Source organism: Gadus macrocephalus, chromosome 3, assembly GCF_031168955.1.
Source record: "Gadus macrocephalus chromosome 3, ASM3116895v1".
Lineage (NCBI taxonomy): Eukaryota > Metazoa > Chordata > Actinopteri > Gadiformes > Gadidae > Gadus > Gadus macrocephalus.
This window is the reverse complement of record NC_082384.1, coordinates 24,448,701-24,472,034: the sequence shown is the minus strand read 5'-3', so window position 1 is coordinate 24,472,034 and position 23,334 is coordinate 24,448,701. Positions and strand designations below refer to the sequence as shown.

At 46.0% G+C, this 23,334-nt stretch overlaps 1 protein-coding gene across 1 annotated transcript; it reads left to right on the top strand.

Annotated features, from left to right (window-relative positions):
• The first annotated feature begins 4,301 nt into the window (after window positions 1-4,301).
• On the top strand, window positions 4,302-23,334 carry LOC132454701 (von Willebrand factor A domain-containing protein 7-like). Its single transcript, XM_060048221.1, has 18 exons — window positions 4,302-4,453; window positions 9,451-9,666; window positions 10,183-10,319; window positions 11,592-11,730; window positions 11,856-11,949; window positions 12,333-12,461; window positions 12,762-12,948; window positions 13,089-13,258; window positions 13,994-14,106; window positions 17,760-17,876; window positions 18,095-18,265; window positions 18,625-18,754; window positions 19,331-19,483; window positions 20,612-20,704; window positions 21,004-21,275; window positions 21,637-21,770; window positions 21,936-22,095; window positions 22,372-23,334. Exons 2-18 carry the CDS (start codon window positions 9,472-9,474, stop codon window positions 22,795-22,797), a joined length of 2,820 nt encoding a protein of 939 aa, XP_059904204.1. The 5' UTR covers window positions 4,302-4,453; window positions 9,451-9,471; the 3' UTR covers window positions 22,798-23,334.

Below are 23,334 nucleotides of genomic sequence, written 5' to 3'. Positions count from 1 at the left end.
CCTGAGGGGTCTAGACGGTCGTCGCCCCCCGTCTCTATCAGCCCTCCGGCTAGCTTGCTGCCACTTTGCTTCCTCTTCGTCTGCCTCTTGCTCAGGCTGACCCCAAACAGGATGTAGCTCCCTGCGATCACCACCAGGGGCCCCACTGTTTTTGTTGAGGGAGTGCTCGCGCATGGCCGCCAGCAGAGGGCAGAAAAGCTGCTGGCTGTGCCCGAGGGCGGAGGTGGTAGCGGTGGTGTTTGACATCGGTTCCCCCTTCCCTAGAGGGAAAGAAACGAGCGCTGTCATCATGCGATGGGAACTGACTGAACGAGACTCAACCGGGAGGAGGGGGAGGGAAACAGGAATACAAGATTAGTAAGAAAAACAAGGGAAAGCAAGGACGAGAGGAAGGGAGGATGAGAAAACAAAACGGATGGGAACAGAACAGGGGCCTCATGTACTAAGGTTGCGTACGCACAAAAACGTGGCGTACGTCCTTTTCCACGCTCACGTTCAGATGTACAAAACGTGAAATGATCGTAAAAATGTGCGGTCCCCACGCCAGCTCCAGAGCTGTCGTACGCACGTTTCTACAGCTATTGTTCCTTTGGCGACACTTAGAGGTGACGCTGGGAAAAAAGGTGAAAACAATGACTCGGAGTGATTTGCACATCAGAGACACACTAATGAACAATTAACACACCTTGCAATTATATGGGTGGCTATAAAAGCATGCGCAATGGATGAAGAAAATTGTTTTAAAAATGGCTGCGTTAGCGTTGTTAGAGGACATCGCAAATGGTCAAATCCGAAGGGGAACGTATATATAGGGAACGCGAGGACTTACTCGCAAATGATGATGATTGGCTCATGAGCCGATTTCGTTTCCCCAGGCCAGTATTACTGGAGCTGTGCGCAGAGCTGCGGCCGGCCCTAGAGCGCCACACAGCCAGGAGCCAGGGGTTGTCCGTGCCCACACAGGTGCTGACCACGCTGGGGTTCCTGGCAACAGGGGCCTTCCAGCGGGAGCTGGCCGATCGGTCAGGAGTGTGCCAGTCCACCCTGAGCCGAGCCATGCCAGCTGTGTGGGACGGAATCATCATATGAGATTAATATGAGTCCAGACCGGCCTCATATGCATTAATGCATTAATATGAGATAATTAATGCATTCAAAGCCGAGCCACGCCGCCTTGCCCTGTGAATTCAGTTGCAGCGCAAATATAGCAGCAAATAAGTTACATTCTTAACCCAGCAGCGGTGTTGTTCAGATACTGATTAAATGGGTTTGTTAACCATGCGTAATAGTATGGCTCCATGAGTATGCGCACACGTTCTATGTGTTCTTCATCTCTGGGCACTGCGTCCCTTTATGTTTTGCAGCGGTTGCATTTGTTCTCTGTTAAAATACATGGTTAATGTATTATTTTGGAGTTAATAAATTTGGAAAAAAAAACAGGAACACCACTAGTTTCTGGCTACGCCACTGGTGTCACCGATCAAAGCGGCCACTCTCAAATCGAAGGGGGAGAGTTCCCCCACTCCCGTCCCCCCTCCTGTTGCGGTCACGCTTCGGCGGTGGGCAGAAACCCTCCGCTTCACCTCCACCTTGAGGTCTGACCACTTTTTTTTAATTTCAGAGTGTGTGCGCTGCTGAGACCCCACTGCATTGACGGCCTCGCAAACACGCTCCCACTCACTTCTCTTTTGTTTTGCATTTATCCCTGTTGACAGGGTTCCAAATAGCATATGCTTGCGCATTTCTACCTCGTGGAGCAAAATCTCGAGCTCGGACTCCGTGAAGTTTCGTTTTTTGCCTCTGTTCATGGTGCCAGGTGATCGGATTAAGAGGTGAATCTCAGGTCCAGAGGCCTATTTAAATGAAATTGCATATTCAAATGAGGGCGTGGACAGGGAGGAGTTTGGCACCTCGGCATTTGCGCTCAATTCCACGTTGATTGAGATGTACAAAAGAAACGTGCTTGGATCCATGCGTTCGCACACTTTGATACATCTGAATTTATTTGTGCGTAAGACAGTTTCTGGGTTTTGGCGTACGCCAAGTTTCAGTATGAAATCCACGCAAGTCTTAGTACATGAGGCCCCAGGGGTCTCATTTATAACCGTTGCGTACGCACAAAATGGGGCTGAAATTGGCGTACGGGACTTTCCACGCCAAGGTTGTGATCTATAAAAAACCAACTTGACGGGAAAATGTGCGCAGCCCTAAGCAAACTCTGACCCATGCGTACGCATGGTTTTGAGGAAAAGGAGACTTGGCGACACAGATGGTGTGGTGGTGAACTGAGGTCAGACCGAAGAATTGTAGAGTGAGAAGAACGATTATGTTTTATCATCGCCCTTCATAAATGTAATTTCAACCCGTATCATGCGTTAAATCCTAATCAGAATAATTTAAATCGACTACGTTATTTCTCAGTTATTACTCCAGAAACATCTCCTTAGAATACAAATAAAAAAAAATCTCTATATTTAATCCCGTCACTCCATAGCCTACTGTCCACTGACGGCGCGACTGCATGGAATAAAGCATCTGTCCAACATGTGTCAATAACATAATATTTTTATGTGACACTGTAAACACATAATCAAATGTCAAAGTGTGGAAAACCAAGCCACACTCCTCATCACAAACGTTGTCCGTTACTCTTGATGCTTTTCATGACAAATCACGCATTAAAAAGGGGTTATGTTCAAGAACATTTTACGTGGGTGATTACAAACTGATTATCCAAGGTGTTCTCGGTCAGTCTTATTACCGTAACCCTATAAATACAGAGGTCTGCGCCGTGGTAATGCTGCACTATATGGCACTTCTGGCGGACCATGCAAATGGCAGGATTCGGAGGGAGAGGGTATTTAGGGACCATAACACTAGGCTACATAAAAATATGATGTAACTCTATGTCAGACCACTTATTTTTTAATTCTGGGACTGTGCGCTCCGTGCTACTGACAGAGTTCACTGCTGCAGCAACATGTTGCCACTCACTCTGCTTTTTGTTGTTGGCGATCCCAATCCCGTGACCGCCGAACAAAACTACCTTTCGGGCCTCCATCTCACCCACAAGTGTCTCCACTTCAACCTCCGTGAAATTTCGCTTTTTTGCTTTTCTCAGTACTTCTGCCATTGTTTCCGACAAGACATAATACTTGCATCTGAGTCTGTTTTATATGCAGATCGAATTCATGAGGTCATTTGCATTGACCATTTATGGTTAAAAAGGGGCGTTTACAGGGCGGCACGTGAAGCTGATTCAGCTGCGCACACTTGTAGGCACTCTGTGATTTATAAAGCAAAGATTGCGTACGGTGTGCGTACGCAGGGTTTTATAAATCGGAATATTTTTTGGCACACGCAATACATGGCTTTTGGGCGTACGTACACTTTTAGTAGCGATCACACGCACAGTTTTATAAATGAGACCCCAGAACGTTCACAATGAAACCTTTCTGCTTTGTTCAGTCATTTACATTAACATTTAGGGCATTTAGCAGACGCTTTTATCCAATGCGACTTACAATAAGCACATTTGTCAGAAGTAGGTCAAACTAAATATTACTGTCGGTAAAGTAAGGATGTTCATAGAACCAAGTGCCAAGCACTAATAAACGGTTAAAAAAGGTTAACCCATTCCCCGAACAAAGATATCTTGAAAGCTTAACTAATCGATGACGGTGGTGTTTGCCAATCTAAGATGAACAGGTTGATAACAGATAACAAGATTTTTTTCTTTTTTTCTTTCTCAGACGAACAAGTCGGCATGAGAATCGGGGATGCGGCGTGTGTGTGAAGCCGGTGGAAAGGGTGTGTCTTATGGCCAATTCGTGTGGGTTGTCAGCCCTGCATCACATGAGTGAGTGTGTGCATGTTAAAACTTGTACATTTGACCACTTTGAAGTCTTTGTTGGAAAAACAGCTCATTCCCTCCCAGAAATAATAATTATTGATGACAGACACCGTGCGAAAGAACATTGATTTCATAATCTGTTTCTGTTTAATTTCGTTCTCCCTGCCACTAAATATGTGTTCTAAAATACATTAATGCCGAAATTCCTGCATGAGGTAAACCAAAAATGTGGAAGCTCTTTCCCAGCAATGTTGATCACAAAAAGGGTAAAGTGACCCCTTCAATGACAATGTTTCCCGACAAACTGGAGCCCTCATTCTTCTTTTCCAACTAATAAGCAAACATGTCTCGATATCAGCCAGACGTCAGGAGCGTCAAAGGGCTTGTCACACGTCTCGACAGAGTCCCGCTTCAGGAGGGCAGATATGCGTCTTGACAGAGTCCCGCGTCAGGAGGGCAGAGATGCTTCTGGACACAGTCCCGCGTCAGGAGGGCAGGGATGAGCGCCATTGGATAGTGAACCCATAAAGAGCCCAACTCTGTACGCTGAGGGTGTCTCCCGAAGGTGTCTCCCATCCTCGAATACAGTCTGAATTCACAGTAAGTATTGCCCTTTGTTGATGTTGTTTCTTGTGATCAGCAGTGCTGGTTCTTTGACTTTGGTTTGGTTTGGTGGGACCCCGCTGGGGGCAGCTGTTGTATTTGAGGGGCCATAAGTTAGGGCCATGAGAACGTTCAGCATCGAGGAGTGAAGGAGAATTAAGTAGTACCACTGGGCCGGGTAATGGACCCGGTCCAGTGGTAGCAACCTGGACGTAATCCAGTGTTCACGAAAACGTACACTGTCAACGTACACTGTATGCCGATTTAATTAAAGCCATACTAATCAATATTTACTTGGAAAGCCCCCACATTTAGATATTTTGACTCAATAACATTATATTTAATTTATTGTGGGATGAGTAAAGCCTTACATTTAAACATAAAAGGTTTCAGACAAAATGTAATAAATTATTACTGAATAATTACAAAATCCACCTGCCTTACAACAAACAGCTGCACTATTACACCAGCAGGGGTATGGGGCTAAAAATATATGCAAAGAGAGCTGCAATATGTACTTTAGTTAACAATAAGTTGGCATTGGTCCATGAGATATTCCTATCAGATGTCAATCATCAGTCCAACTTGAGTGCAAATATCACTTTATTCACCGATTCCAATAATTTACATACAATGCCACCCTCAAAGTGCGGTGACATAGATATAACTCATATATATATATATATATAAATAAATAACTCCAAAAGTAGAGTGTATTACCTGCATGCTTGGAAGAGCCAAATGGGGATTCAGGGGAAGTGCTATCAAAGATTTCCCTCTCTTTCTTTTTTTATATCTTTAATTTCTAAGTATTTAAGACCTTTTGGGTTTACCTTATTATTTTTTTTGCTCTTGATGTGAAGCTTGTTTTATTATTAATTATTGATGACTTATATTGGTTTATAAAAGTTCAGACAGGTGTGCAACCAAGTAGATTAGAGATGGCCATTTGTAAATTATTTACAGAAGATGACTTGCATTTTGTTGTCCAAGTACCTTGGACCTTGGTTCAATGACAATAAAGTTGAATATAATCAAATCGAATGACTGTTGATACAAAAGGAGGCACATGAAGTTAACGGTCAGGAAAACCAGCTGAGTGTAGAAGGGTTTGTGTTTGTTAGCGCGTCTTTAGCGCGGATTGCAATTCTTATTGCAGCCTGCAGGGTTATGCGAGAAACATACGGAGGGACGCGGTCGTTGAGCTCCGCCGCCCCACATTGCATGACACGTTAAACTCAACTAGAATCGCCACCATCAATTTGATATCAACAGAACAAAAATAGTCGGAAAGCCTACAGAAACTATAGATAGTTAATGTGAATAATCACATTATTAAAAATAAACTTGGAGCAATGATTTACTGGGGAACAATTTTTTTGGGAGAATGCTTTTGCAGGGAGTTCGCCGCCCCACCTGCCCATACGGCACGCGCCTGCTATGCAGCTATAAGGCCTATTTAGGGTCGTTTTAGACGCAGAGACGTAAGCACGTAATTTACACAAGGGACTTGTTTTAGACAAGTTTTGATTTACGGTTCCCGTAAGGTTCCTTAAGGATTGCGCGTGTTGCAAGGGGATTCTCCGCCAGAACAGTAGGGGGAGCAACGAACGAATCTGTGGAAGTGGAAATCGCTGGCTTGTTTATATTTATAATCATAGCCGCGAAAACGTATTCTCAGCAGGGGGTGCTGGAAAAAAAACTCAGCCTGGACTAGACTCGCTACTCGCTACATTGATAAAAAAAGATATACAGCAGCGCAGCTCAATTGCACCAGTGCATGCGCGCACAGTCGAAAATCGATCGTTGTGTTCACACCATGGTTCACATCCAGCTGCTCACAGAACAAGTTTAGCGCGCCACCGCTCCCCTCACACTTTTTCATATAACTTTTTTTCAGCACTAGGTCATATGAGCATTAAATAAATGCTGCGTCTCAAAATGCCTTGGACAGCATGACCCGCTTTGCCACGGGCCGAAAGAGTTCGGAGCGACCACAGCCAAAGCGAACACAGCGGGGCAGAGGAGTGTCAGGAATAGTCTTTGGTGTACACATCAGTACGGCCTATTTGCACTACTGTTTAGTGGCAATGCAGTGTTTTATTCTATGCCTTTTAATTTTCGTATATTATTTCAATGAATACAATTTATTTATTCATAAAAACAAGATCTGGTCTTCAAATCTTTTTTCCAAACATAGGTCGGGTTTGTGTTTATATTCAGACCAATACGGTACAGCGGGCGCTCACATGACGTTAAGCATTTCCAGGTGCATAATGTGACGCTTCAGAACCTAAAATCCCGTTTCTCCCCGTTGACACGACAACACATAACCGGCGTTTTCAGAAATCTCCACTTTGGCCGGAGTTTTTAGAAATAATCGTTTTCTGTGATAAGACAGGGCCTCAGACAGGGGGTGCGGCAGCACCCCCAGCACCCCTACTTCCCGCGGTACTGTTTATAATTATCATAATTCGTTCTTGTGTTTTCTTCTTCTCCTTCTTCAAAATTCTTCATTCGCTTCTGTCACGGGCCCAGGCCTTTTAAAAATGGCGCTATTATGCTGTAAAACCGGAAATGTGAGACTCCTGAAAGGATGTGGTTAGCTGGCCAATCACAGTCTTTGCGAGCTGCGTAGGGCCGTAGTGTTTTAGACGCATAGTCAGGAATTTGGGCCGACGCACTTAAGCACGTAAGGGGGCATATTTTACCGCGCAAGGGGGGGTTATGTATCTTACGTGCTTACGCGTTACGTCTAAAACAGAGCATATATCGGCCTTAAGGCATTTCAATCTTAACTTAAGTCTTTAACTATGATGTTTCTGTAATACACAGCCCTGCTCTTTTCTAATTATTATAATTTCTTTATAGATAGACGGTTGATCAGTATTACCTCAAGAATGTAGTCTCTCTGCCGCGCCGCTTGCTTCGTTCGTTTGGAGGACTCTCGCGCCTTCCTTGTATTCAAAATCAGTGCCGGCGGGAGTCTCGGGGAGGGGGGGGGGGGGGCAGGCGGGATGGGGCAATATTTCCTGGTTGCATTCACTTGCAGTCAGACTTTTAAAACTTGCTTTTGTAAATGTCTTGTAAAAGCAAAAAAAAAAAAAATAATGAATTTTGTGCTGCCAACTGGGGTGGCAGCTGGGGTGGCAAGGCTTTTTTTAGGGTGGCAGTTGCCACCCCATGCCACCCCAGTAGATCCGCCCCTGAACGTATGCTTTTGGCTACTGGGTTGGCTCTCAGATAAACGGGTTTCTAACAAGATGATATTTTAGCGTCACAGGGTTTGGGAGGAAGGTGCGGGCCTTCTGAGAGGGGGTTCCGGGGGTTTCCTTCCGGGCGGGAGTTTTGGTTGTTGTAGTTTTCCGGTGGAGCTGTGCCTGCCTGTCCGATTGTGGAATCCAATAAACCTGCTATCAAGCTTACTTCGCTCAATACCTCGCCTGTGGTTATTACAATATCATTAAAAGTTACATAAAGTAACGGTTTAATAACAAACGCAGGAAACACGTGAGCTGCTAGTTTAGCGAAAGCAGCGTCCCATAGCAACCTGACGTCGTTGAAACATGCGAGCGAGACGATTAAATCTTCCTAATAACTATAAAACTAAAGATCAGACACAATCACTGACTGAAGATTATGCAAGTAAAAAGTATATTTCTCGCTAGAAATGTTATTAGAAACACGTTTAACGGTGAATCGATCCTAAAATACTGCATTTCCCATTCAGATAATAAAGATCATACACATTCACTGACTGAAGATTATGCAAGGAAAATGTACATTTCTCGCTAGAAATGTCATTAGAAACACGTTTAATGGTGTATCTGTCCTAAAATATTGCATTTCCCATTCAGATAATAACGATTAATATGGCTACGCGCGTCCCGAGCAACCACGAGCGTCCACGAGCGGCCCCGAGACTTCAGAATGTCGTTATTTGCATGACCGCTAGAGGCGCTACATTTTGATACGCTCCAGTGGGTCGTAATTTGGGGCGGTACAAACGACCTATGCGGTCGTATTTTCTAGGAGGACAGGCTGATTGATCCCGCTCTGTAGCTTCAGCGTCGACAAGAACTGTGCAACTCAACATCTACCGTTTATGACATGATTTATTTTGAGGGCAGAGACTTTGAGCTGAAACTGCTTCCGAATTTCCCCATAGGTCTTCTTTGTGACAGGGTTTAGATGACAAGCATTGAAGCAATGTTCATACCCATGATAAAAGCACCCTGCAAATTGATAGGCTGTGGGTGTACTCGGGGCATATCCGTCTAGGAAGAATGGTCCATATTGAACCTCATCGTGATTGAGGGCATGATGAGTGCGTCTTGCGCTGTTTCAGATAGACCCCCTAATAGGTCAATGCTGATGTGCCTGCTTTCAAGTACAACGCTTTGAAGGTTGCCATGCATGCCGATGCCAGAGTGGTATAAGCAAAATAATCTATAGAGGAGCACTCCATGAAAGTGGCCCTGTTTATTAGCGTGGAGAGACAGACATTTTGCGATGAAAACAATATCCAGAGTTTGAGATCTCAATCATGGGATATTGCTCAATATCCCGAGATAGTGAACAAATCAAATTGCGCCATTTTAGGAGGTTCACGTGTAGCATATACTAATATATATTATCTATATTATCTATACATATATGGTAATATTATTTTACTTACTTACAGTTTTGTATGTTGTTTTTTTTGCCAACGGGTGTATGGATTGACAATTGTTGATAAGCATTCATTGATAAATGTAAACATTAAAAGATTATTTACAGAGCAGTTGTGGCTCAAACAAAAAATCAGTAAAATATTTTATATATTAGTTTTCAAGTCTTCAAATGAAATTATTTTTGTATAGCATTTGTTGTATCCTTATCTTACTTTCAGAAGAAGTTAACTTTCCCCACCACCATGAAATTAATTAATTTGGTTAACACTGCGACCTGACTGCCATCTTTGAACATTATTCTAACCGTTGAATTCCCTCCAGCCCGTCCTCTCTCCAGCGATCATGTGTTCAGCCCTGCCCGCCCTGGCCCTCGCCCTGGCCCTGTCCCTGGCTCTGCTGCAGAGCTCGGTGGCCTTTGTCCCCACCGGAGGGGGGGCAGCCACCCATGTCAGCATTACAAGGACGGCTCTTTTGCAAAAACTGAAAGAGACTTGTCAGGCTGTGGCCGATTCTTCCGGGTATGAGTTTAATCCCACGGTAGGTTGAAAACACCGGCCCTGTCACTACGACGCCGATACTAATCCCCCGATAATCTTAGACACACACGTACGCCCATAGGTTAATCTGAGTTCTCGGTATCTTGTACACTGCTTCTGAAATTTCCCTGCTTCAGTTTTATCCCTCAACAAATTGTAAACGGTAAATGGACTGCATTTATAGGCCTACAGCGCTTTTCTCCCCAGTAGTTGCTCGAAGCGCTTTACAGTATTGCCTAACATTCACCCATCATTGCACACATTCACACACCGACGGCGGTGTCAGCCACGCAAGGCGACAGCCAGCTCGTCAGGAGCAGTCAGGGTGAGGTGTCTTGTTCAGGGACACCTCAGCACTCAGCTAGAAGGAGCCGGGGATCGAACTAGCAACCTTCCGGTCACCAGCCAACCCCGCTCGACCTCCTGAGCCACATGCCGCCCACAACACACGGCACACCTCTCTCCCTCCTCGTCTGCTGCACCAATGGAGGCCTGACCTTTAACCTTTGACCTCCAGGGTCCCTCCGCGGAGGAGCTGGTCCGGGCCTGTCTGGGTCCCACGGCGACCGGGGAGGTGTCAGCCGCCAAGTTCCGCGCGGCTCTCCAGGAGGTCTACGTCCAGAACACACTGGTCGACCGGAACTTTGTTGCCAGGTGTGCGAATGAAAAAAAGCAACATCTTTCTTGTAGAATATAGACCCATATTTATTAAAGGGGTGACATCATGCTTTTTCGTCTTTTCCCTTTGCTTTAGACGGTTATATGACGTATGTATACTTGTTTGACGTCTCCTAAACTAGAAAAATCTAAGTCTGAGCCAGTGGGAGTATTCGCGCCCACCGAGAACGCCCTTAATGAATGCCTGAAACAGCTTGTTTGCGCTCAAACCGTACTTCCGTAACATTGTGACGTCAGAATGTGCGGTGGAATTTGCCGACGCACGCGCAAAGCAGTTGACCAATCACAGCAGACTGGGTGCCTCGGGAAGGGGGCCGCAATGTTACATATCAGACCATTTTTGAAAGATGCTGAAATTGTTTTTTCAGAAATGAACAGCGTGAGAATAATAAGGGGTATTTCTAACATACAGGCATGTAACCCTATTCTAGTAGTACCCCCAAATGCAATTAATTAAAAAGCATGATATGGGAACCTTAACAATTAATTAGGATAATCAGGGAAATTGTGAGTGAAATTCACTACACTTCACTTCACAGAGTGAGTGTTTGTCTTATATTGACCGTCAATCAGTGTACAAGCGTTTGATTGGACAGCAGTTAGCTGCAGTGTATGACTAGAGTCCCTCCAGAACTAGTTACCCCCATTAGTTATAAAAATATTAGGGCTGGGCGTTAATTACGCATTAACGCAATCTTATATTAACGCGATTAATACAAATTGACGCATTAACGCACAACGTCTTTTTTTTTCACTTTGATTTTGCAAGGCTTTTCCCAAAGAATGTCTACATTCATGTCAGAAATCATTTTTCTTTTTAGTTCCATTTATTCAATTACGCTTGCAGTAAGTGACAGCCTGTTCACAAATCCCAAATCTGTGGTGCTACTTATTTGAATTTAACTGTAGTAACTGTTGGTTTACAATTGTACTAATTAACTGCCTGTTTACAATTCCCAAATCTGTGGTGTTACATATTCAACCCACACTGAGTGAGTCAATAAAACTATATATCGCTTAATAACTATTAAGCGATTAATCGCGAATTAACTCACCAATACTATGCGTTTAACGTGAATAAAACTTTGAATCGTTGCCAAGTCCTAAAAAATATCGTTAAATAATTAGGGTAAAATAGAGGGCATGTTAATAAAATAATGTATAAAAAGGCATACTAATTACAAAAAAATGCTTGAACACAAAACAAGATATGAAATGCTTTGAAAAAGAAAATGGTATAAATTTCAGCGCTCCTCACCACTTCAACTCTGAGGCCTTCTTGGAAGGGCGTGCCCTAATCACAGAGGGTGTGGTCAGCATCAAGGCCAACATCCGAAACCACCAGGCTTCCAGGGAAATGCTGGGCAGAGTTCTCCACACACTACAGGTGAGGAACACACCAGAAACAGAAACCAATACATTATAATTTTTTCATCAACATAAAAAGTGTGTGTGCATGTGTGTGTGTATGTGTGTGTGTGTGTGTGTGTGTGTGTGTGTGTTGGCCAATAGGACTTTTACAGCCACAGTAACTGGGTTGAGTTGGGAAATACAGAGCCATTTGCCAACCTCATCCAACCAGATCTCCCCATAGAAAACATAGCAGGTACGTGTGTATGAGAGAATTCCTTGTGTCCCTTTAAACCACTGCAAGGTTTATGAAAGTGCCATTCACGATAACAAATGGGACAATAGATTGTTGAGCCATGGGGTGGATGGGGCACCATCATGACAGTTGTGGGTACAAACATGCCTTTACAATGTAACTCAAGAATTTTAAACCAACTTCTAACACAACACTTCTAACACAAGCTAATCGAATATTCTACTTGAGAGATAGCCCAAGCATATTCAAACCAGGGAAAATGTGACATAAAACACTAAACCTCAATTAAATTGACAGAATATCAACATGTAAAATGAAAGACTTAAACGTTAAATATGCTTTTTTGGTATGCCTCTTGATGCTGCTGCTGCTGTGGCTTACAGCTAAGGACACCGCCACATGCAGTGACTGTGCCAGTGGGAATTGTCCCTACCCTATCCTTGCCAACATTCTTCAGGAAAATAAGCTCACATCGGGCTACATGGGAATTTCCTCCAGTAAAAAGCCTAAAGGTATCAACATAAAGATAATAAATTGATAATAAAGTGACAAAAGCTACGATTCATACAATTGATTATTTTACACTGATATGAATTCCTTTCTCCACGCTGATATCAATTTCTCTTTCATTTAATCTATTTTATATTATTATCATAATTTTTATGAGGCAATGATAATATATAAAATAAAAAAATATATAAATATATAAAAATATTTATAAAAATATCTAACAAAAAAAAAAAAAAAAAAAATGAATATAAATAATAATTTAGAAACAACGTATGACGTACGAACGGTACGTGTGGCCGCAGGTAAATGCAGCCACGGAGGAGCAGGGGACCTGACCAGCACGGCGGTACCCCGCGGGGGCATCAGCAAGGATGAGCGTCGCCCCGGCAACGAGGCCCTCCACGACGCCGCCGTCACCGCGGCAACCAGCGCCAGCCTCCAGCTCCTGGAGGACATCAGAGGAGCGGCTGGCGACCGCGACTTCCTGAGGTGACGCCTCTTCCTTCCTGCCGGAGACGCGCTTTGCGCTTTGAAGCTCGCCGTGGGACATCGGACCAGGATGTCCCTCGGTTTCCCCTTTGTCTCATTGTGATCACAACCTCCTCCTCCTCTTCCTCCTCTTCCTCCAGGTTGATGGGGATCGATCGCTCGTCGGTGGTGTGCTTCGTCATCGACACCACGGGCAGCATGGCGAGCGAAATTGTAACGACCAAGGACGCGGTTTACAACATCATTGACAGTAAAAAGGGAACGCAGGATGAACCATCGGAGTACATCCTGGTCCCCTTTAACGACCCCGGTGAGTTGGTTTGGGATCCTACTCAGAGTCACTCACCAGCTACCGCAAAAGACTCAAGACTCACCTGTTCAGAGTTCACCTAGACTACATAGCCTCCCCCTCCCACCCCTCTTACTTATTGTATGCTCTACGTCCTGGCGCTTAATGTACGCACTTACTGTCTGTCATAGTACTTAGTTTTGGAGCATCTTATCCTACCTATCTTTGTTGTATACAGTGAATGGGTTAACCTAGCGATTGTTAGGGCTTGGCACTTGGTTCTATGAACATCCTTACTGTAACGACAGCGATATATATTGTTTCACTTCTTCTGACAAATGTACTTATTGTAAGTCGCTTTGGATAAAAGCGTCTTCTAAATGCCCTGAATGTAAATGTACTCATGGGGCAGCGTTACAATAGTGTCCTTTTTAGTCATGAAATTACTATTTGATCAGTAGGCTTTGCTTTGTTTCATGCGTTAAATAATGCTACCAGCCATCTACAATGCATATTGATTCAGAGAATTGCATTCAAAGATCAGATGACAAAAGAAGCACTCTTGAAAATATCTGGTCAAATGTACTTAAATTCAATTTCATTAGTATAGCCCTTAATCACAGGTACTGTCTCAAAGGGCTTTGAGACAGTACCTACAAATATGTGTATTACCTCCCCCCCTGACCATAGCCCCCCAGAGGGCAAGAAAATGCTCCCTTAACATTATTTCCTATTTATACCTCTGTGGGTATGCAGACTTCGGACCAATGACAAGGACCACAGACCCCGAAGTCATGAAGAATGAGATCTCCAAGCTGAAGGCCAAAGGCGGCGGTGACGTACCAGAGATGTGTCTCTCAGGGCTCCAGGTTATTCTCATCGTCATCCTCATCGTCATCCGCTTATCCGGGGTCGGGTCGCGGGGGGAGCAGCTCAAGCAGGGGGCCCCAGACTTCCCTTTCCCGGGCCACATTGACCAGCTCTGACGGGGGGATCCCGAGGCGTTCCCAGGCCAGTGTTGAGATATAATCTCTCCACCTAGTCCTGGGTCTTCCCCGAGGTCTCCTCCCCACTGGACGTGCCTGAAACACCTCCCAAGGAAGGCGCCCAGTGGGCATCCTTACCAGATGCCCGAACCACCTCAGCTGACTCCTTTCTAAGTAAAGGAGCAGCGGCTCTAATCCGAGTTCCTCACGGATGGCTGAGCTTCTCACCCTATCCCTAAGGGAGACGCCAGCCACCCTTCTGAGAAAACTCATCTCGGCCGCTTGTACCCACGATCTCGTCCTTTCGGTCATCACCCAGCCCTCATGACCATAGGTGAGGATAGGAACGAAGATCGACCGGTAGATCGAGAGCTTTGCCTTGCGGCTCAGCTCTCTTTTCGTTACAAGGTTATTCTGCATATCCGTTATTCTGCGCTTTAAACACGGACGATTTAATTGTTAACGTGTAAACCGATTGTATCAGGTCAAAGAGTGCGCGGAGACCACAGTTCGTCGTCCCTCACTGGGAGCTCGTTTATTTCAATCGACAGCAAAACAAAACAGGGGCTCTGAAACTATACATCAACGACGTCCGGGAGAGTCCTCGCGTTCAGCGCTCCACGACCTGATGCTGCGCAACGGAATTGCTTCCGGGTATCGGGTTGCGTAGTCGATCAGGACCAACACAAATCGATACCTGTGTGTGGGACATTCTAATGGCCTGATAATGTCCATGCTAACGCGGTCGAAGGGGGCTTCCACCAGGGGTAGGGGCCGCAAGGGAGCCCTGGGGACGGCCGGGGGATTCACCCGCTGGCACTCGGGGCAGGATGCGCACCACCTGCGCACCTCCGCCCGAATCCCCGGCCAATAGAACCGGGCCATTATCCGGTTTAGTGTTTTATCGTACCCCAAATGGCCCATTGGGTTATAATGCGCCACCTGGAAAAAACATTTCCCGGCGGCTCCTGGGTACCAGCAACAGGGTGACAACCTCCTCACTCTGGGTGTCACGACTCACCCGATAAAGCCTATCCCTAACCAGAGGTGTCGTCAGCCCCTTTTTACTGGGGCACGTGCCCCAGTAAAAGTCTCCAGTGCCCCAGTAAAATTCCATTGATCATTATTAAATTAATCTGCAGAAGCGCCGCTCTCGCTATGGAATCGGCAGGATTCATCAAGTGCATCTCCTGCTGCCTCGGGAGTCTTCAGTCGAGCCTGCCACTTACCAGCCAATCAAAAAACGAAAGGGGCTATATAAAAGCCAATCAGAAAATAGCCCTACTGTGTCTGGGTAAGATTTAACGCAACAACCAATGAAAAAAATCAGTTATTTCCGGATTCGTCCACGTGACTCTTTTGAATCGTTTCGTTGGAAACCACGGGAGCTGGAAACAGCACAGAGTAAGAGTCATCTCCTGTTTTAACGTTACAACAAATTCACAACTTGTTTGACACAAACAATGACGACTTGATTGCTGTTAGAGAATGTTGCCCACATAATTAGCACCAGTTTTTCAATACTGAGCGTCTGTAGCTTTAACACACACACACACACACACACACACACACACACACACACACACACACACACACACACACACACACACACACACACACACACACACACACACACACACACACACACACACACACACAAAATGAATAATGAATGAAAAATTGTCTGTCTTCAAAATTTGAGGAAGTTTTAGTGGACAAAAAATTCCTTAACACAAAAAAGGAAATTATGGATATAGCCTACAGGGTGTTTTTAACATACTGGATCCAACAATGTTCCCAACACTGACACATATAATTCAGATTGCACTCACAATTCCTGTAAACAGTTGTAGTTGTGAGCGATCTTTCAGTGTGTCGAGAAGGCTCCACACCTGGCTTAGGTCAACCAGGGGGCAAGGAAGGCTATGCAAAGTGAGTCAAAGCCAAGTTATTGACCGCTTTGCCACCATGAAGGCGCGGCGATACAGCTTAATAGTGAAAAAATTATCATTTGAAAAGGCTCTATGCAGTAGTGTATGGCCTTTTTTAGTTTAATTTAAGAGCTTTGATGGTTCTATAACATTTTCCAGGTTGATTGGTGGTAATGAGCCACCTCACCTTAAGTCTGAAATTCTATTAGTTTTAAACCTTGTTTCTTGCCTTTTTAGTACATGTCGTTCTGGCAAAATTATGCTGTTTCCACACAGCTTCTAAATAAATATAGATGTGTAGACTTCTCCTGATAAAGAGGTGAAGGTCATAAAGAGACTTTTTGTTTATTTGTCAGTTACCTTATTTGTAAATCTTTGAGATGTGTATGTGTTCAAATAAATATCATTGTACGGTACTCATGAATCCATCTTTGCATCTTTACCTTTACCAGTGCTTTAATATAGCCTACAGTATGACAGTGACAATGATTTTGACGCTCGTACATACCCTTCTGTATCCATCTATTTCATATTGTGCACACGTAAAAAAAAAAGTGTTGGCAGTTGGGGGCCTGTGCCCCAGTAAAACTCTAGGTCTAGCAACGCCCCTGTCCCTAACCACCATAAAGTGTGGGTAAGTTAGTGCTGCGTCCGGCCGGAGCCGACTCCCATCAATTACTATCGCCTGGTCGTAGGCTGAGCTTAGGGTAGCGTCACGAGACTGCTCGAGGGGGAAGTCGTCCACCGGTGGGAACCTCGGCGCTGGGACCTCGGGTTGAGGACCCCCCCCGCCTCCTCCCCCGATCCCTGAGCAGCGTCGGACGCTCCCGCCTCGGCGCAGAACACAGCACACGACTTACATGTCCCTACCTGTCGGGTCCGCATCCCCGTAGTCCCCCTAACAGCCTGTGGAAACCCCGCCCAATCTAACCCAAGAATCAGGGGATGCGTGAGGCTCGAGCTAACCGCCGCCTTGACACTATATTTTCTCCCCCCATAACGGATTTCGATAGGGACCAAAGGATACTCGTGCACATCCCCGTGTATACACCTCACCGAAACGCTCGACACCTCCACCAATGCCTCGGACCACACCAGGTGCTGATGGATCATGGTCTGCATGCAGCCCGAGTCCTAAAGCGCCTGGTACGTACCCCGCTGTATCCTCACCGGGATACGGTACGCCTATAAATGAACAACGTCCGGGAGAGTCCTCGCGTTCAGCGCTCCGCGACCTGCGATCTCCGGTGGGGTTCTCTGGTGGGGTTCTCTGGTGGGGTTCTCTGGTGGGGTTCTCTGGTGGGGTTCTCTGGTGGGGTTCTCTGGTGGGGTTCTCTGGTGGGGTTCTCTGGTGGGGTTCTCTGGTGGGGTTCGTGTTGGATCTCTCCCTCTCTCTCTCTGCTCCCCTGGTTCCTACTACAAACAAAGCAGGCACATAAATACACACTCCCTGATTGGCCTGATTGCGAGCAGGTGCCCGCAATCAGGCCCAATCCCCCCAGCCAATCTGGTGCGCTCCCAACCTGCCCATACTCCCCCTGCAGGCCAGACGCCGCACGTCCCCCCACACTGATAAATTATCGGTCTTTCCCTCTCCCTCTCCAGATGGCCTTGACGGCCGCTCCGGCCTTCTCACACATCTACGTGTTCACCGACGCCACCGCCAAAGACATCGAGCTCAAAGACACCATCTCGGCTCTCATCAGCAGCACCAAGTCTACGGTGAGGCTCCCGCCCCCCCCCCCCCCCCACACACACACACAACCCATCTTATCCTAGCTATCATCGTTATATGTAAGGAATTAACCTAGCGCGATTGTTAGTGCCTAGAGGGTCCCTACTGTACAGACAGCGATAGATTGTTTCCCTTCTGACAAATGTAGTTAAGTTGCTTTTGATAATAGCGTCTGCTAACTGCCCTAAATGTTAATCCGTGTCAGGTGGTGTACTTCATGACAACCACCACAGGCAGGAAACGGCGTTCCGTCACGGCGTCCTTCAACGACTACAGGGACCTGGCCTTGGCCTCTGGGGGCCAGGCTATCTACGTCACAAAGGGAAATCTGCCTGAAGCCACAGGCATCATCCTGGACACCTCCACCTCAGCCCTGGTAAGGTCCAACAGCTTTAGAGGCTAGAACGCTCTGTCATTCGGCACAGATAGAAAAACATACACTTTACTTTGTTCAAATGTAAACGGACCGCATTTATACAGCGCTTTTTTAACCAGTGGCCACTCAAAGTGCTTTACAATATTGCCTAACATTCACCCATTCATGTGAGGTGCCCTGAGCAAGGCTCCTCACCCTAACTGCTCCAGATGAGCTGGCTGTCGCCCTGCGTGGTTAACTCCGCCGTCGGTGTGTGTATGAATAGTTGTAAGTCGCTTTGGGTGAAAGCGTCAGCAATATCCCCTCAATGTAAGTGTAAACATACAAATGTCACAGACTTGCATTTCCTTTCCTATCAGGTGACCGTTCTTCAGCGGTCCAGGAGCTCTGGGAGTGAGACCTTCACGTTCCTGCTGGACGAGTCTTTGAAGAACATCACGCTCTACATAACTGGGAGTCAGATGACGTTCACCATTAGCAACCCTGCAGGTATTACAACATGCCAAGGGATTTACTAGCAAGCCCTAAAGGACCACTTGAGTAAACCAGATTCTATATATATATACATATACGTTGTCACACCCCAGCTCTATGGTTGGACAACAAAGGGAATACAACCAACCCAAACCCAGCAGATGTGGCCCCTACTTCTAATGGCAGACTGAGGTCCTGAATATCTTTGGCCACTAGAGGTCACCAAAGTTGCCAAAGTTCTCCTGTGGGAGAACAGACATGAGTTTAGCATGACACAAGAATACGGTAGTGTGTGTATGTTTGCGTATGCGTGTGTTTGTGTGTGTTTGTGAATGACTACTTTACCTACTACATCGTGGCACTTAATGTCTGCACTTATTTTATGTTGTACGTCCTTGCACTTAAAAATAGTACTTCACATCTTGTAGCATCTTATCCTGGCTACCTGTTTTTGTACGGTGGAATGGGTTAACCTAGCGATTGTTAGTTCTTGGCACTGGGTTCTATGAACATCCTTACTGTACCGGCAGAGATATATTGTTGTTTCTCCTTCTTCTGACCAATGTCCTTGGACCTGATACCAACCCTCAGGTGTGAGTCAGAGCAACACGCAGCTCAGCGGTGGCCTGGGGACGATCCAGAGTGTTGGGAACCTGTGGAGGATCCGTCTGGATGATGATAAGCAGACCGGAACTTGGAAGATACAGATGGCCTCGGCTCAACCCTACACACTGAAGGTCACAGGTCAGACGGAGGAGACTTTGGGTTCTTCTGGGCGGGGTCATCCCTATGTTCCCCGGGTCCTATGTTCCCCGTTTTTCCCAAAAAGGGTCCTATGTTCCCCTGTAGCCATACATATCGGGGAGCATAGGACCCTTTTTGGGAAAAGCGGGGAACATAGGACCCTTTTCTGGGAAAAGGGTCCTATGTTCCCCGCAATATATCAATCTTTAAAAATATTTAAACTTTGACGCGACATTCGCGCGATGACAGCCAACCGGCGTTCAAAAGCGTGGCCACTGAGTGACATGTGTAACGTAACAGCCAATCAGCGTTCAACCGGCCAACTGCGTGCAGTGCAGTCCGGGGTGAACTGCAGCATGGAGGAGAAAGTGATTGTTGCCGTTTGCGACTCCCGGAGCTCTTTATATAATAGTAAATAATATAATATAATTGTTTAATAATATCACGGCCAAAAGCTCTGTGCGCCTCCGGATGGCCGTAGCGCGGGGAGCTCTCGTAGGGATTGGGCTTCTCGGGGTTTGTTTACCGGCGTATGAATAGACTGCGTCAGGTTCTCCGACGTCTCTCCCTCTTCCACAAAAGGTAAAGACATGCAATGGTAGTTATCTCGGCCGGAATTTGGCAGTAATGGTGGAAAAAGTAACAGACCGGGGAACATAGAACCCTTTTTTTTAAAAAGGGTCCTATGTTCCCCGATCACATATATATCGGGGAACATAGGACCCTTTTTGGGAAAAGCGGGGAACATAGGACCCTTTTTTTTTTTAAAAAGGGTCCTATGTTCCCCAGTCTCATACAAAGAGGGGAACATAGGACCCGGGGAACATAGGACCCGGGGAACATAGACATTGAACATAATTCAATTACATTTTAATGTATAGCACTTAATCACAGCTACAGTCTCAAAGGGCTTAACCGGCCATGTATCTATGACACCCCCCTGACCCTAGCCCCCAAGAGGGCAAGAAAATACTCCCTTACATATTTGGCTGTTAGGGCTGTGTTATTTTTTAATAGGTACATTTTAAATAATATGTTATTCCATTCAGCGTCCGAACATATTACATATTACACAGAACATAGGTGTAATATGTAACTGTGTGAGGTTGTGTGTGTTCAAACCTCTAGGCCAGAATACCATCACCTTCATCTATGACTATGTGCACGCTTTCAAGGGACCCCACCCCGGTTATGCACCAATCACCGGGCGTCCACAAGCAGGTAAATATTGTATTAGCGGCAGCAGTAGTTCAGGAGGTAGAGCGGGCACCTCACCCTAACTGCTACTGACAAGCTGGCTGTTTGTGGTGTTGACTCCGCCATCGGTGTGTGAATGTGTGCATTGTTAGTCGCTTTGGATAAGAACGTCTGCTAAATGCCCTAAATGTAATGTAAAAGTATTAGTGTTAACTGCAGTATTATACTGTATACGCAATCATTGCCGTATAGTGATACAGGTACAACGGATGCATGGAAAGACATGGAAAAATTATAAAACCAGCCCTGCTGTTTGAACTCAGGCCGGCCGGCCATGTTGTTGCTGTCGGTGATGGGCCGGAAGGGGCCTGCGTCGGTCACGGTGGGCGAGGTGGGCCTCATTCCGGTGTCCCGGGCTGAGAACGTGAGCAGAGGCTCGACGACGGACTTGGGCAACGGGGACATCCTGGTCACGGTGGACGCGGTTCCACAGGGGGAGTTTGTCGTGATCCTGACGGGGACGGACTCGGTGTCTGGCAGTCAGTTCCAGCGCCAGTCCACCACCCAGATGAGCGTCTCTAAAGTCATCGTCACGGTCAGCCTCATTTAACACACCGACGACGATAAACGACCGATGGATCTGAATTCCCTGCATGTCGCTTTGGATAAAAGTGTCTTTGCCTCCCCCCCTTACCCCCGTCCCCCCCACACCTCTGACGCACTTATTGTATATTATACGTCCTTGCACTTTAATAGAACTTAGCATTGTGTAGCATCTTATCCTAGCTATCTTTGTTGTATACGGGGAATGGGTTAACCTAACGACTGTTAGTGCTTGGCACTTTGTTTTCTAAAATGACTATGAATCGTAAACTAATTGTTGTATATACAGCAACTAAATCTGATGACCATACAGAAAGACAATGCAAGGGAATGAAGTGCATGTGTTTCCTCAGGCAGTGGCGGACGGCAGCGTGGAGCCGGGACAAATGCTGAGCATTCCCTTCAGCGTGATGACAGAGGGCTCTGGCGGGCCATGCTCCATCAACGCCAGGAATGACAGAGAATTCCCTATGACATTCCCCATGAAGTAGGGTATAAAACAAATGTTCCAAACTAAATGTTGAATTCATGATTTCACAACCAGCAACATTCCCTGGGTTTGTACTTTGGCTAAAGCTATTGGGGTTCATCCTACATTTAGAGACCATAACCTCAATTTAAGATTTAAACACGCTTCCTTATTTTACGCCAGTGTTCTATTGACGACCGGGCAGTACGCTAATGGTACTCTGACCATCACACCACCTAAAGACACACCATCAGGCACCGCCATCACACTGACCATAATGGCCAAGACCTCTGCCTCAGCTGATTCCAACTACGCTGTCTTAAGGCTGTCTGTTGTCACCAAGGTAACCACTCCCTTCCATAGGTGTACTTGAGGCCTCATGGGAATTTTTTTGGAGTTCTGAGTTTAAAGTCAGAATCCAAAGTTTAAAGTCAAAAGTCTGAGTTTAAAGTCAGAATTCTGACTCAAAGTCAGAGCTCTTTATTAATTTATTAAAGTCAGAATTCCCCCAAAATGATCCCATGTAGCCCTAATCCTCTTCCGTACTGGTCTAAATGTAGTCCTTTATGATTTAAATATAATAACTATACGTGCTAAGACTGCTTCATGTCCTTTCCAGATTACAGACTTTGTCCGGCCAACGTGTAAAGTAGACCGAGTCGCGGCGGACGACTGTCCCACGAACGTGTCTCAGTGCGCGTCTTTCCGCTGGGATCTCTCCGCCAACGTCACAGACGGTAACGGCACGGGCATCGACCGCATCACTCTGAGGCAGGGGAATGGAGTCCTCTCCCACGACGCTCTGACCCACCTCGACATCGAGGCCTCCTACAACGCCTCCTGCTGCTCGCAGATCGTCGAAATCGTGGCCGTCGATAAAGTGGGCAACGTGGGAACATGTTACCACTCCATCGCCCCGCCAACCATCGCCCCGCCAGTGGGCCCTACTCCCACCGTCCCATCAGGGGGCCCTCCCCCCCTCGGCCCGGCCCGCCCGCTGTGGGTGTTGTGTCTGTTGCTGGCCGCTTGGATGGCCAGGAGTTAGAAAAAATATATTTTACATTATGCAACAGTTCCGACCATGCAATTTGATTGGACAAGAGGCTTTCCATGAGTGCTGATATAGAGTATAACAGCACTGGGACTTTTAACTACGCATGTATCCCTGCGCTTTACGGGTGTTCTGATAACCGTAAATGTTATGAACGGTCTTTATGTAGCTTAGGTTGCAACTAACTTTGCACAGCAAAAATGAACAGGCATTACATTTGAGTGAAATTATGAATAGTCGTCAGAAGAGGAACAAGGGAACGTAACGTAATTTTACGTGTAGACCTATACAACGTAGCAAGCTAGTGTGTTTATGTGTTGCTCGGCAACAGTTCAATGATTATGATGTGATTATGTTCGGAACTCGAACTACGGCCTCGTACCAACGACCGAATGACAGCCGTGCTGATATTTGCTTAATCCTACAATTATGACCTATATTTTGCTTCGATGTAATACCTTTTGTAAGAACGCACCTTTTACGCACCAAATGAGAGGATCAAATCAAATCAAATGTAAATGTTATAAACAA

What these genes read in the sequence shown, in the direction of transcription:
- LOC132454701 (XM_060048221.1), top strand. Translation starts at nt 9,472, where the DNA reads ATGTGTTCAGCCCTGCCCGCCCTGGCCCTCGCCCTGGCCCTGTCCCTG. An exon ending in GAGTTCTCCACACACTACAG is followed by an intron (nt 11,731 to 11,855) that starts GTGAGGAACACA and finishes GTTGGCCAATAG; the next exon opens with GACTTTTACAGCCACAGTAA. An exon ending in CCCCATAGAAAACATAGCAG is followed by an intron (nt 11,950 to 12,332) that starts GTACGTGTGTAT and finishes TGTGGCTTACAG; the next exon opens with CTAAGGACACCGCCACATGC.